Source organism: Chlorocebus sabaeus, chromosome 7 (genome assembly GCF_047675955.1).
Source record: "Chlorocebus sabaeus isolate Y175 chromosome 7, mChlSab1.0.hap1, whole genome shotgun sequence".
Taxonomy (NCBI): domain Eukaryota; kingdom Metazoa; phylum Chordata; class Mammalia; order Primates; family Cercopithecidae; genus Chlorocebus; species Chlorocebus sabaeus.
The window spans coordinates 13,818,581-13,834,425 of record NC_132910.1 but is presented as its reverse complement, the minus strand read 5'-3'; the positions used below and the strand labels follow the sequence as shown (position 1 = coordinate 13,834,425).

General features: G+C 36.9%; 2 protein-coding genes across 15 annotated transcripts in view; one reads left to right on the top strand and one right to left on the bottom strand.

Annotated features, from left to right (window-relative positions):
- TMEM165 (transmembrane protein 165) overlaps positions 1 to 1,233 on the top strand; it is a 31,363-nt gene extending 30,130 nt beyond the window's left edge. Inside the window, exon 6 of the mRNA XM_007998684.3 lies at positions 432 to 1,233. Coding sequence (XP_007996875.1) covers positions 432 to 508 — 77 coding nt within the window. The 3' untranslated portion in view covers positions 509 to 1,233. The remainder of the gene's footprint in view (positions 1 to 431) is intronic.
- Positions 1,234 to 2,907: 1,674 nt separating this feature from the next.
- Positions 2,908 to 15,845, bottom strand: part of CLOCK (clock circadian regulator) — a 119,262-nt gene continuing 106,324 nt past the window's right edge. For all 14 annotated transcript variants that reach the window (XM_073017365.1, XM_037989425.2, XM_037989428.2 and 11 more), the window contains 2 exons: positions 13,266 to 13,521; positions 2,908 to 10,586 (listed from right to left, as the gene is read on the bottom strand). In XM_073017365.1, coding sequence (XP_072873466.1) covers positions 10,407 to 10,586; positions 13,266 to 13,521 — 436 coding nt within the window. In that variant the 3' untranslated portion in view covers positions 2,908 to 10,406. The remainder of the gene's footprint in view (positions 10,587 to 13,265; positions 13,522 to 15,845) is intronic.

The following is a 15,845-nucleotide window of genomic DNA, read 5'->3' as shown; positions in this document are numbered from 1 at the left end:
AGACTGGAATCATATGTTCAGACCATATACTGATTCTGCTGAATATGTCCTGTGAAGCTAGTTAAACTAGGTCTGGAGATGGAAGAATTGTCTCTTTGCTAGTCAGAAGACTTGAACATTTTTTTTAATAACTGGATTTTAAAATGAGTTATAGTTCTCCTGTTGCTTGTCAGCACTGTCTGGATTTAATACAATCCTGTCATTTCTCAAAACAGTGCTGGAGAAAAACCTGATTCTTATTGTTCACAGTCAAGCATGTTAAGTGTTGTTCCTTGCTATTTAAAAGGGGTTGAAGTGATTCTAATTTGTTTTCAAGGTTAGTTTACTAGATTGGAAGAATAATTGGCCACCTCATCGGCTCCCTTTTCATTTTGTATAGTATCAAGGTATAGGAATTTTGCTGTATTTGACTTTTTTTTTCTCTCTTCCAGTGACAATCATAGGAGGCATCGTTTTTTTGGCGTTTGCATTTTCTGCACTATTTATAAGCCCTGATTCTGGTTTTTGACAAGCTGTTTGTTCATCTGTATTTAGTTTAAAATAGATAATATTATCTTTCTGTACATAGTGTACATTACAACTAAAAGTGATGGAAAAATACTGTATTTTGTAGCACTGATTTGTGAGTTTGACCCATTATTATGTTTGAGATATAATCATTGATTCTATTTGTAACAAGGAGTTTTAAAAGAAACCTGACTTCTAAGTGTGGGTTTTTTCTCTCTCCAGCATAATTATGTTAATATGGTCCCCATTTTTATTTTGGTGCAGAACTGTTGTGCAGTGGGGTCTACTATGCGATTTTCTTTCAGCACTGACCCCTTTTTAAGGAATACAAATTTTCTCCTTCATCACTTAGGCGTTTTAAAGATGTTTACCTTAAAAATTTTCTTGGGGAAAGAATGAATGAATTTCTATGTTTTAAAACATTTCCCTGAGCCAGTAAGCAGTAGTTTAATCATCGGTCTTTTCAAAATTAGGTGTTTAAAAAAAGAGACATATATGATATTACTGTTATATCAATAACATGGTACAGTAAGAACTGTCTGCCAGGTCATTCTTCCTCTCTTTTTTTTTTTAATTGGGTAGGACACCCAATATTAAAACAGTCAATATTTGACAACGTGGAATTACCAAATTAAAAGAGAATACTATGAATGTATTCATATTTTTTCTATATTGAATAAACAATGTAACATAGATACAATATAAATAAAAGTGGTATGACCAGTGCTTGTTCTTCCTTGTGTGTTATATGCAATTATCAGTATTGATAGGCCAATTTCTAAAGCTGATGTAAAAAACTAATATATTAAACATTTGAGATATGCCTAAAGTAGCTAAACAGGAGCCAGGCATTCATTGTTCGAAAGTATTGTCGTCACCCTTACAGTTCTGTGAGCTAGTAGGTACTAATGTAAGGTTAAACAAGAAAAAACTAACTCACCCAAGGTTACATGGTAGAGTCACACCAGGCAGTTTAATTCCAGAGCCTAACATCATTCATTATGCTATGACTGCCTTGTTTTTTCATAGCAACCTCAGTCGTCACTGTCGTTTTGAGTATATTCTGACTACTACTCCACCCAACAGCTGTCAGCCTTTTATATTCTAGAATCATATGCAGTAATATTCCCATTAGTAGCCTCACTAAACTGAAGGACAATTCTACAGAAACATTCATGTTATTTGTGTGAAGTGTAAGAGACCCAGAGCAATTCAGGTTTATGAGCTACTACAAAGGTCCACAATGTAGTTTGCAATTTGAAGAGATTGTGAAAGAACCCAGTTAATCACCCAGCACTGTAGGATGCAGCAATTGTCCTACATGGTAACTCTGTGAGGAAGATAGCTACTACTGTGGAGATCTTAGAGGGGTCTTCAGCTAAAAAGTAACTTTTAAATGCCAAGTAGCACATGTTGGTGAAAAAGGTCATATTTGTGAACTTTTCAGTTCTCTGCTATAGGAAGTATCAAAGGGTAGAAAACTCAATGTCTGTGGATTAAGATAAACTCTGTGGTTAGACAGTCTATATTGCCTTAGATTATTATAAAGAGTGAGGAATTCTCACTAATACTTTTTTTTTTTTTTTTTGAGACGGAGTCTCACTCATGCCCAGGCTGGAGTGCAGTGGCACGATCTCAGTTCACTGCAACCTCCACCGCTCGGGTTCAAGCAGTTCTTCTGCCTCAGCCTCCCAAGTAGCTGGGATTACAGGCGTGCACCACCATGCCTGACTAATTTTTTGTATTTTTAGTAGAGATGGGGGTTCGAACTCCTGACCTCGTGATCCGCCTGCCTCAGCCTCCCAAAGTGCCGGGATTACAGTTGTGAGCCACCATGTTCGGCCTACTAATAATTTTTTTTTGCGACAGAGTTTCACTCTGTCACCCGGGCTGGAATGCAGTGGCATGATCTCAGCTCCCTGCAACGTCCGCCTCCTGAGTTCAAGCAATTCTCCTGCCTCAGCCTCCCAAGTTGCAGGGATTACAGGTGCCTGCCACCACGCCCGGCTAATTTTTTGTATTTTCAGTAGAGACGGTTTTACCATGTTGGCCAGGCTGGTCTTGAACTCCTGACCTTAGGTGATCCACCCACCTCGGCCTCCCAAAGTGCTAGGATTACAAGCGTGAGCCACCGCGCCCGGCTGTTTTTTCCAATATCAGAAGAGACAATTACTCGTAGAGAGTAGCTGGTACCATCATAGCCTAACCTCAGTTCAGATAGCTTAGTCCCAATACTAGCTTCATATGCAAATAACAACAGCGTCGCACTCTGAGGCACCACAATCTTGCAGCAGGACATAATTCCTCTGAGAATTTGGTAAGTCAGACCTAAGCTACAAAAAATCGCTATTGCAGCAATTAGGCTCCATAGTTGAATAAAAGAAAGGGAAATGTCATTGATTGTGATCTTAAAATATTTAATAGTCTTTCTTTAAAATCCAAAATGTGATTCTTACAAGTTATGTGCCACATGAAGCAGGTATTATTTCTTGAGAAATGCAGGTGATACTGAAAAACATAGCACTGAGGTATTTTTTATTTTTAAAATTGAAGGAAACAAAGTCTGGATCTAATTATTTTTCCATTTACAAAAAAACTACTGCTTGGCTCTTTTGCTATAAGTTTAGGTTCTGACTACATGACAAGAGTATGGGAAAGAGCAGAATAATAGCACACGCAGTTTTAAAAGCTATGCACATCATCACCTGGAATAATGATTACACAGCAAGAGGCCTGAGTGGAGGTAGGCTAACAACACTTTGACTTTCTCCTCAAAGAATAGCTTTGAAAAACAAGTGTAACCAATTGTTACACCAAATTAAAATGGCAATATTAAATCGGTAACAAAACGATCCACATTTTATACAATATTGTATTTCCAAACATACATAGGTCATGAAAATCAGAGAACCTAATATAGCACCGTTGAAACCATTCATTATCCCTCATGCGTGTATGCAATTCAGAATTTTGGCAGAAGACAACAAATGGAAAATGTCAGTTTCATTTCTGTAAATCAATTTGGATTTCAATTAAATCTTTGCCTTAGTAAAGGGTATTCTTAAGATCAATTAGCCGCTTTTAGCTCCACCGTTTTGGAAGTAAAAATGATGGGCTATATCTACTTTTTAATTTAAAACCAAGAACCAAGCAGTAAGGACAGCAACGTCAAGAATATCACATTGAGAACTACACAGAACATTATAAAGAATTTGGTGCATGTTTTAACAACTACCAACTGATGTTAACAATGAAAAATTTACAAAGATAAATTTTTTTTTTTTTTTTTTTTTTTTTTTTTGCACTGACTGGTTTCAATACAGCACTGAATTAAACTCATCTTTGGGCTTCAATCTTTACATAGAGTGAATATGAAAGTGCCATACTGAGGCCTTCCCCAACTTTGTACCATAGTAAAGATTTCGAAATCATTCCAGAATGGTCTAAGTGATAGCTGTTCTGGCTGACATATATATATATTTTTTTAAATAAAGACATTTCCTGGCCAATTTTTTTGCTTGAAGATGATTGTCTGGTTATACAAGACATCAATCTGAAAGTAACAACTTATTTTAACTACTGGCACAACCACTGCCAGCATTGAACTTGTACTAGTCCAAGCCAACTCAAAAACACACATTATAAACATTTGAATGTCATTTTTAAAAGCGATGTCACAGTTTGTTTCCTAAGAAATGTAAAAGCTTTTATTTGAAAACATTGTGTCTTCATTTTAACCCTCAGAGTTAAGAAATGTTTTTTAGATCATTGAATTGTGGTTGACGTGCTTTAACTACCATTCTCTAAGTTGTGTGCTATACCTAGCCTGTGGGACTCCATAGCTTCTCTGAGTCCTAAAGTGGAGGATTCTGTTCTAATGCATGTGACCAAGAAGGATCCTCAAATGTCTAGGCTTCCAATATTCCAACACTGCTTTATTGGGCAGTGCTGTGTATGGAAGTTTTGTTTTGTTTTCAAAGGACCAAGTAACATGACACCATGTTAAAGACAGCAAACATTTTTTAGAAGTTTTCAGCCTGTATACATTCCATCAAATTTAAGAACTTTAAATGGATTTTAATATGGATATAATGACAGCCATTAAAAGATGCTATTTCTTTTACTAACATTTCCCCAGTTGGGCAAAATAGAGGCATCGTGTGCCATTGGTTGTCATACTGGCCTTTGGCTGTGTTGGGGAAGTAATCATACAAAAAGTGCCCATAAAACAGAGAAGGCAGCAAGTGAAACTAGAAAAAGGTTGGAACTATATGAACCAGATTTGAAAGAAGTTATTTTTAAAATTCTTTCTTAGATGACTTGAGGGAAGTGCAGGGGCTTCTGGAGTCGGCCCCTCCACTGCCGTCCTGAAGTAAAGTAGGTTCAGACTGTCTGTAAAGATTATCGTGAGAGTTGGTGACTGCACCCCAAACCAGAGCCAGTTCTCTAAGAAGAATATGGTGCAAAACAAAACAAACCACAAATTAAATACATGACACTGAAATCACTTTGATGAGAAAAGAGAACATACAGATATTTTAAAATACAAATAAATACATTTAGCCATTTCTATTCAACAACCCCAGAGAACTGTTTTCAAAGCAATTGCTTCTTTGAATCCCTTTCTAAATTCTTTCATAAATACTTACTAGTTTGATTGTCACTTAATGCAGCACCTCAGTGTTTGCTGGTGGTGGTGATGGAATTTCACTTAACAGTCTCTCCATAAATTATTCCACTAAATAATGTTTCCCTGAGGAAACCCAGGCAGCTTAGAAAATACTGTTAAACACTCACAACAAAACCTGCAGAGTATTTTATTTAAGAAAAGGAATGTAGTGTTATGACATAGGGGGAAAAAACTATGCAAAACAGTCACATGGAAAGAAAGTATTTTAATTTTAAAAATCCAAGTTTGCTTAATTTCTTGTGAGCTGTTCAACACTGTTTTAAATATCCTGAATAACTGTGTCAACAAAATTCATCCCCAGTGTTTCCACGGGAGACATTAAAATTAAAGATCAAATTCTACTTTTTTTCCTTTAACCAAAGTAGTCTTTTTCTCAGTCCTTTTTGTGCAAAAATATTACAAGAGCAATTCAAATGGAAACGCTGAAATGACATGCCAACATTTCAGGGCACATTTAAAACACTCAGAATAATTCTTGAAATTATTATATTCTAAAATATTACTAGCAATCACTTTTAGATTAGTTCTGTACATCTACTCACACGGATGCAATTTTCCTAGACCTCTGAAAAATAAACAGGCTCATTGGTCTCTTTTGGTGTCCACACAATAGGCAAGATAGGTTTACAATAGTGTTTAAATCAAACTAGGCATCTACAATCTCTTGACTCCACCACATTCAAAACAAAAGTCAAAGTTCATTTGGCTATCTTGAAATCGCTCCCATAAACCAACTACGGTTCACTGGATCTAAACATTTCTCAGAAATGTGTCATTTTATATAATTTCACCTAAGTGATGATTTGGGGATCCTTCAGAATTGGTTAACGCCTAAGAATAAACTTTATCAAAATGAGTAATTGCAATAAAGTGCTTGTTACATTTCCAAATGATGATTTTAGACTGTGGTATGTTGTTTTAAAAGTGTGTGCTATTCCTTCCGTAAAGGATCCCCAGGCATGAGAGCTGGGTCTTCTCACCTGTCTCATAAAGCAGCAGCACTATCTTTTGGTAGGCTGACAATAGGCACATTACCCATGCGGATGAGGCTATACTAGTGCTATGGCAAAAGGGGAAGTAAATTAGAAAAGTGGGAGGCATGTAGAGGGTTCCTATTATACTCATAGTTATATACAAATATATTAAATATGCTATAAAAATAGTCGATTCTATTCCTTTGCAATTACTTCAGAAGCTCCTTTTAGAAGAAAGCTCACCCAATCCAAACTTAAAAGGTTCTCTTTCTCCAAACACTTAAAATGGCAAGTGCCTTTGTGCTGTTTCTTCTCTACCATTCAGAAATTCCAATCAGCTTGTCCTAGCTAGAAAGACTCACTCAGCAACATTAATATCCAGTGTTTACCCCTTCCAACAGGGACTCCCGTGGGACTAAGACAGGGCCACAGGTAATTGGAAAGGTTATAGACTTGAATGAGTTTTACACAAATATTCATCAACAAACTTTCAATTACCAAAGAAACAAAGAAAAAAGCAGAAATACTAAAGTAAAATGCTATTTGCATTCCACTTTTAAAAAGTTTGCCTCAGTGTAGTGGAAACATCTGAAAACATGTTGAGTAATATCCAGTTTAAAAGAATTTTCACTTGTCTGCGTAGAGTACTATTTTAAGGATCCCTTTCTAAGGCTTCTTGAACAAGGGTTCTTCTCCCTTCAACACAGTGCTCTTGATGGAGCTGGACTGCTTCAGTGCTCCTAACGTCAAGGAGACTGCTTTAAGGCAATGACCAACAACTATAGCACTTCTGAAGAATCCAAGTATTTTCACTATTTTGCACTGAATATCTACAACAAACTATTCAAAATCACTGACATCTTGTTATTACTAGTACATTCCTAAGCCAGATACAAATGACAAAGGAGAGCACAGCACTCTCAAGTTACCCCTGGAATTTGGGATGCTGGAAGGCTAGACTGTAGTTATTTACTCACATGCTACCAGCATCTCCCATACTTGTTCCTCCAATATTTTCCACTCAAAAATGAAGTACTTAAGTGTCTGGGTTCTGGTCTGACACCGCTCTGAGGAGCAACTTTATTAACGCTTGTAGTTCTCACTTGCATTTGTTAAACAATACTGACTCCCCCAAAACTATGATAACTGTATATCCAAAGCACGGTAACTGCAGAGTAGCTGGCATTTTTCCTGAAACTCAATAGTTTCTTACCTAAAAAGTACCACCCAGAATAAGTGTTTTTAAGAAAGATGAATACCTGTGAGAGTAAAGCAGAGGGAAGAGACTTTTTTTTTCTCTTTAAGCTGGAAGGTGTTTCTATTTGGTGTCTTTAAATGATAAAGATTTGGGATTTTAACAAACAGCTTTGGCTATAGAAATGAATGAAGAACAGACACTGCTGAATCTTCATTTGAATGCTCAAGTTTCATGGGGCAGGGTGTAGGGCGGGATAGCTTTGCACCCCAAATTTAAGAGAAGCAGGAGGAAAACAAAGCAGCAAAGAGGCAGCTGGTGCTTACTACTTCTTCCACTACTACACTTCAGACTGACAGAAAAGCAGCTAGCTGCTCCTTTAAATTAGCAATGGTTAATTCTAAGCAGGAAAAGATGAGCTATGAAGAGCAGTAAGAATCATAAAGGAAAATTTTAATTTTTTCCCCCAACTATTTGTGGAGATGGGAAATAATTGAAGGGGCTGGAGTAGGACAATGTGAGTAAACAGTTTACACATTTACCTGGGGCTTGTCTTATGCTTTGTTGCTGTCAACCTAAGTAGTACTCACAGTTCACCATCTTTTAAGTGTGGTATGTAGAAGACATGCCTTAATACAATAGTTCTTCATATCTTTTGTTAGCTAAATCCATATCACTAGGAATTGCCAATAAATAAATGAGGCACAACTCAGATATATATGGAATGGCATAAGGTTAAGAAAGGCAATTTGAAAGGGGAGAAGAACAATCCTTTTGCCATATTCCACAACATCCCCCTTGTCTGTGTATGTATGCTCAGGTACATACATATTCTGACAACTATTCTTGATATTCATGGGAATGTGGGAAATCTCTACTGGATGGTCATTGAGCTAGACGAGCTCCTTGATATGTTAATTACTGATTGGTATCTAGTCGCACTTCTCTTGTAGAAGGGTAAGTACCAATTTTCTTTGGTTGTTTTCTTTTTCAACATTAATGTTCAAAGTAATTGTGGCCAGGTAGAATTTTCTGCAGAAAGACAAAGTATATGCCTTAAGGATAACAGCAAAGCAGAGGACAGAGAAGTCTTAAGAACTGGCTTAGCATTCCCCTGACCTCTTTACCTAGCAATTCTGCATTTAGATTAATTTTCATTGTTCAGAACCTTTTCTGTTTTAACAATCTCAACTCTGTTACACATTTTTTGAGGTCAATTTTGATTTATTACACTTGTTGTCCTCTCCTCCCTTTCCTCAGTAATAACTTTTTTGTATTCTAATAATGTATTTTCTACTAATCTTCTTTTGTTCTATCACTGTAAATTTCATTAGTACCATAAAATCTATAAAGTGTTTTTAAAATGTATGTAACTTGTATTGGAATTTACTACTTTTAGAATATGATATTGCTCAAGGAAATCTTAGTTCACGTTTAGAAGGCATGTGAGTTACAATATTTTAGTGTTGTAGTGAAGGCATAGCCAAATCCCTATCCCTTCTTTTTTTCTTTGTAGGAATATCAAGATCATATTGAGCAAATATTTCTGGTAAATTCTTAAATGACTAACTTTAAAGAAAAATGCTGATTTAGGAAACCATTTTAGGATCACATTAATAACTATGATAGTGTTAGGTTGTCATCTTTTATTTCTAAATTATTTGTATCTCCAGTCCAAGAGACTGATAGCAGTCTTCAAAGGAACTTATTAGGAGACTAATGATGACACTGACACCCACATGCTGTTAAAAAGGTACTAAGGTTGTAAAACTGCTACGGAAACCGGACAATGAGTTCAAGATGGTGAGTTATCACCTGAATTAAAATCAAGGCACTATGGGGTTTTTCCCCCTCAAATAACCCTGAATCATTTCTGACTAAAAGAAGCACTGAAATTGTGAAGGATAATAAAAAATATTTCAACAAATCTCAAAAGTTAAAATTCCCATGATTGAGAATGTTAAAAAGTGCCTAAGATGTTTTGTGTGCAAATTTTACCTCTATAACTGAAACATTCTTGAAATTACTTTCAGGCTTGTTGAAAACCATTTACACAAATATTTCCAACTATGAACTATAACAAAATATGCAATCAAAACTCCCAACCACCTAAAATAAAGCAGTGCAAATTCTGTTTTCAAACATAATTGAAAAATAATGAAATGAGGGATATTTCTGAGTAACTTGAAAATCCTGTTGTATCAATAATTTAACCTGAAAAAAAAAAATCCATTCCCAGCAGCACATCATACCTCACTGAACAAACTGTGACATCACAGCCAAAGTATGAACAAAAAAACTTGTGCCCCGGAAAAGTGAACAGAACACTATTGTGTTGTAAACAAAAGGAAAAACAGAGGATGGATCAGTTTGCACATGGTGTCAGAATCTCAGGAAAGGTGCTCATACCTGTAAGGAAGAGATAACGCTTTCATGCAGCATACAAAATGTTTTGCTTTCTCTCCTTTTATCCAGACATATACATATTTTTACATCATCTGTACATAGAGAATTTGAACCCACACAACATTCTGAAAGTAATTACTGTTCCATCATTATCTGAAAAGGGAGAGGGGTCGGGGGAGGGGGTCGCTACCAAGTCTACTGGACTGTCTTCATGGCATCACTGTAAGCAAACCCCTGACATGGCAGTGGTACGTCCTCTGTAACACTTGGTAAGAGGCACAGAACCACTAAAAGTTACTAACATCATTAGTGCCTTTCTGATTCCCTGGAGGTCATTTCATAGCTGAGCTTCTTAACATTTGGCAACATATTCTTTTTCCATCAAAAATATCCGGGCAACTAAAACACTGTCAGAATTGGCTATGCCCCTATGATCAGCTCCTGCTGGCTGGTATTTAATGTACATCGGTAGCACTAGGCAGCATTTTCTCTGCCAACTAATTCCAGGAACTAGAACACTCAATACCGCATCTCATGAAACTGCTGGAACTTTTCCTCCTTTCCTCAGGTCATTTGAGTAACTCTTAATGGGCCATCCCCTTCCTCCCTTGATGTCAGAGAGGAAGCACGTGTGCTACTGTGGTTGAACCTTGGAAGGGTCGGGCAAACTGTCAGTCCTGTGCCGGCTGAGTTGCTGCTGTTGCTGAGACTGATGTTGCTGGTGATGTGACTGAGAGAAGGTGCTCTGTTGTAGAGGAAATGCAGCAGAGAGGATGAGCTGAGTTGAGGGATTCCCATGGAGCAACCTAGAAGTCTAAAAAACAAATGGATTATGTAGCATTGCTTTACTCCCTTTATGCCACCCATGCAAGATTTACTCACACTCTCCCGTCCATAGGGACAAAATCCTTAAAATTCTACATAATGCATACCACTTTCACGCTCTGGTTTAAAAATTCTAATTTGGAAAATGCTTATGAGGTCGGTCTTCCCTCTTTCTGAAAGTATGAGAGAGTTTCATTTTTTACAGGAATCTCAGCTGCAGATTTTATGGTATAGAAAGCAATCTATATCTTGAGCCAAATCACACATGTTCTTTCACTTTATGTCCTAAAGACCCATATTTTAAATTACAAAATTTGAGCATAGTTATGACTATATGAAAAACAAATACTCCTAGGCCAAACAGACAATGCCTTCTCCACACAGGTTCGCTCAGCTGGTTAGAGCGGCACAGTTAAGCTGCCAGGACCGTGGGCCCTGAGGTAGACTGAATGGTTCAAACTTGGGCTGCCCTACTTACCACATGTGTGACCTGGTCAAGCTGTTTACTTCTCTGGGCCTCAGTTTCTTTCTTTACAAAATAGGAATAACAGTGCCTACCACACTGGGCTCTTAATAAAGATTAAATATTAATATTATTTAAAAGCATCATAATTATGAGGGCAAAGTTGGAGCCTTAGGTCCGGTAAGTAGCAGTGTGGTATACAGACAGACAAAACAAAACAAATGAAAAAAGGCACAGGATTTGCAGACAGAAGCCTGCATTTGAGTTTTGCTCTGCCATTTACATAAGTAAGCTGTGTGACTTTGGGCAAGACTCAAATATATGAGCTTCCGTTCCTTTCACCAAATTTTTACTTCTGACGTGCTGTTCATTAACGTGAAACTCTCGGATACAAAAAAACGTTAACGGAAAGAAAGTCAATTTTTACAATGAAAGTCCTTTCCCTATTACTGACAGTACAACTTGATGCAGGGTTCTTAATTTCAAAATGGAGCTGTGGTGGGCGATTTTTGCAAATGTACATGAAAGAAACATGCACACACACACACAAAAGAGCAAATTCTTGACAAACCTTAAAGACCACTACACCTTGTCAAGGACCTTCAGAGTTTTCTTTCGCTCTTTGTTACTAGGAAAAGCTGTGTAAGGCAAAGACTTCAGGATACTTACGAGCCTTATAAGATTACAACAGGAGCATGTTTTAGAACTAGGTGTTACATAATTTAGAAAGGCCAAGTTGTGTATTTATTACCTACATACAAGTGTATTTATGAGAGGTATTGCCTATCTTATTTCTTTGTGGGCCCTATGTCTTTGGGATGCCATTTTTTTTTCTTTTTTGAGAATGTTTATTCTTGTAAGGGCCTTTGTTCCTTGATAACTTAGAAGACTGAGATGTTAAGGCAGGTCCTCTCCTTTTTTTAGCTTATGCTTAATTCTCATTGGATATATTTTCCCTACATAATAATTTAGAACTTGTTTTAAATTTTTGTTATTTCTTTATTTGTAAGAGTAGCTACCCCAGTTATGTCTGCAGCATAGGCTTAAAGTCTAAGAGACTGTATGACTATCAGATATGATGGCAACGAGCCTGTTTTAGTTTTCCACACCACAGACAAGGATTATATTTGGACCAGCACACAAAGGGTGACAAATTAAGACTATATTTGTGCCCAAATATAGAATACAATAATCACATCACATGTTGTATAACTCAGAAATTAATGATAAGTGCCCGGCCTAGATGAAGTGGTCTCTAGTACACTTCCAGGCTAGCCTACATTCAAAATTGCTCCAGCTAGGCCAGAAGGGGAAAAGGTGGATTTCTAGTGAGGATCCTGAGGTCCAGATAAGGGTTTCGCTCATTTCTCTGATGAGGATCTCGCCCTAGTGACTTTCTTCTGTATCCCATAGATAAGGAGAGATGGTCTGATTTATCTACATGGTATCTGTGTCTATATTTTGGCTAATCCAAGTGTCTATGACATTTGTCAATATAGCAGTCACAAATAACAGCTATGTGCCTTGTCTTTCTTATATTCGGTGATTTACAAGCATTATTAATCCATGAGGTATCAACTATTATAACCTCCACTTTACACGTGACGTTTAGCAAGAGTAAGCAACCTGCCAAAGGTCACGCAGTACGTGGTGCAGCAGTGACTCACCCCCAGGGCAGCTAGACTTTACAGTCCAAGTTCTTAGCTATACATATACTTAGCTCATACATATACTACACCTCCACGGTATTTCTCCTCTGATACTAATTTATAACTCAAAAATTATAATAAGATTGAATTCAACAAAATAATTTAAGGTAACACCCATACCAGAAAAAAGAAATCCCTGCTCTGTACAGAGCAGAATTTATGGTTGGCTAGAAAAAGGAGGAAAGAGGTACTTGCTTAAGTTCCAGAAACTCTAGCCAGAGACTGAGAAAACAGGTGGGCAGGAAGTAGGCCACTCACTCTGTCCAGCAGTTCTGATAACTGGGTATACCCAAAGGCAGGTCTAAAGTCTTCCAATGACTGAACAAGGGAAGAAAAAAAATTGCCAACCAGGACAGCTTTCTATCTTTGTAGAGATTTAAACTGTACAATAAGCTTTGTGAATTTTTCACATCACTCACAAAACTGTTCACTTAATGCTTAATTTCATTACATGAAAGTAATGAGTTTCAAGCAGCTTCCCCATGGCGAGAATTACCTGTAAAAACTGTTGCGGTGGCTGGGTCAGCTGAGCCTGAGATGGTTGCTGAACTGAAGTGAGCTGCTGCTCCTGGGAACTCTGCTGCTGCTGCTGCTGTGTTACTGACAATGTCTGTGACTGTTGCTGTTGTGTAGCAAAAGTAGGATATGCAGTCACCACCTGGCCCATGAGCATAGTACTAGGTACCATGACTGCCCCACAAGCTACAGGAGCAGTCACTAATTTGGTCACAAGTTGTTGACCTTGAGAAAATCTGTTAGAAGAAAGAAGGAAAAAAATTGGAGTCCAAAGTACAAGGTATACATCATAAAAGGCAGTGGAGTAAATACTTACCTAAGATAATACCCAATGACATTGCCAATTTAGTTTTTCAAGGTCTGTATATTCCTACTTTGTTTCATTTTAAAAGATTCCCTTTGGTATAACAGTAAAACAAACAATTCATACAGCAAGATCAACGTGTAACAAAAATACAAAACATTTTTGGATATCCACATTCAAAAGGATAAAGTTAGATCCTTACCTCACATCATAGACAAAGATTAACTTGAAATGGACCAAAGACCAAAACATAAGAGCTAATGCTATAAAACTCTTAGAAGAAAACATAGGGGAAAAGCTTCATGACAATGGATTTAGCAATAACTAGCAACTGACATTAGCAGTAATTTTTTGGATATGATACTGAAAGTACAGGCAACAAAAGAACAGATAAACAGATAAACTGGACTATATTAAATTAAACATCTTGTGAATCAAAGGGCATTATCAACAGAGTAAAAAGGTAACTCTCCCATCCCACAGATGAGAGAAAATAACTGCCTATCATCTTTCTGATAAGGGATTAATAACCAGAATGTCTAAGAGCTCCTTCAACTCACCAACAATCAACCCAATTAAAAAAATGGGCAAAGGTCAAACTCGAACAAACATTTCTCCAAAGAAGATACACAAATGGCTAATCAGCACATGAAAAGATGCTCAACATCACTAACCATTAGGGAAATACAAATCAAAACCACAACAAGAGGCTACTTTATACCCATCAGGATGGCTACTATAAAAGACAAACAACAACAGAAAATGACCAGTGTTGGCAAGCAAGTAGAGAAATCTTGCGCAGTGCTGGTGGGAATGTAAAAATGGTGCAGCCACTATGGAAAACAGTATGCAGTTCCTCAAAAAATTTACTATAGGATTACTATATGAAGGAATTCCACTTCTGCTTACATAACCCCCCAAAATGAAAGCAGGGACTCAAAGAGATATTTGTACACCCATAATCATAAGCAGCGTTATTCACAGGAGCCAAAAAGTAGAAGCAACCCAAGACTCCATTGACAGATGGAATGAATAAGTAAAACACAGTAGAGTGGAATATTACTTAGCCTTAAAAAGGAAAGAAATTCTGACAACTGCTGTAACATGGATGAACCCTGAGAACATTATCCTAAGTAAAATAAGCCATTCACAAAAGGACAAATACTGTATGATTTCATTTATATGAGGTACTTAGACTAGTCAAATTTACAGGGGCAGAAAATAGAATGGTGGTTGCCCAGGACTGGGGAGAGAAGAATGGGGACTTGAATAATGGGTATGGAGTTTCTGTTTGGGAAGATGAAAACAGTTCTGGAGATGGTAACAACCGTACTCAATGACAAGGAACTGTATACTTTATGTCATTTGCATTTTTCCACAATAAATTTTTTTAAAAATCTATAAAAAAAGAACCTTTTTCTTTTTATAAAATTACTAGGTACCAGGGAGGCAGATACATGTGGTACATGATTCATCTGCTATACTGGCACACAGTTCAAGAATAAACAAAGCTATCATAATGTAATTTTTTTAAACTCTAGGTTTACAGAAGAAATTTACACAAAATTGTATCTTATAAATATAATTCAAAACCAAATGACATTCTAACAGTGAACAAAACTCCTCTCAATTTATGAATTTATCAATGCAGCATAGCATCTGCTGTGCTAGAATTCATTAATGTTTCCCTCTTTCCCTGCTTCCTTTTGCTTATTGAAATGAAAGAACAATAACACAAAAAAATGATGCTTCTTTGTGGAACAATATTATTTCCATTTGCCTTTTCTGTGAGATGAAGTTAGTTTATAACATTGGTCATTACAGTGAGATATGACTCTAACATAGATGTGGCATGACATAACTGTACTTACAAACTGTTTAAAGTATATAATATTACACTTAGTACAGATCTTGAAAATACTGTATTTTATATATTACACAACCAAATACTTTAATGCAAAACTATAAAGAATTAAAATTGTCCATATTAAGAAAGCCCAAAGAAATAAGTAATATTTACAAAGTACACTTAGTCACAGAAGTGCTAAGTGCTGATTTCTCTGTAATCTTAAATGAAATTAACATCTGAATTAGCCCATGGCTCACTGGTAAATGTGATAAGATCATTTTCTTTAATCTGCTTTCGTGTAACTCACACTTCTGCAGCTTTGTATACACGACTCCCTCTGCCCAGAATGCTTCCCTAGACTCCGTGCCCACACTCACACCAAAAGCCAAGCTCTTGAAGAGTCCGGG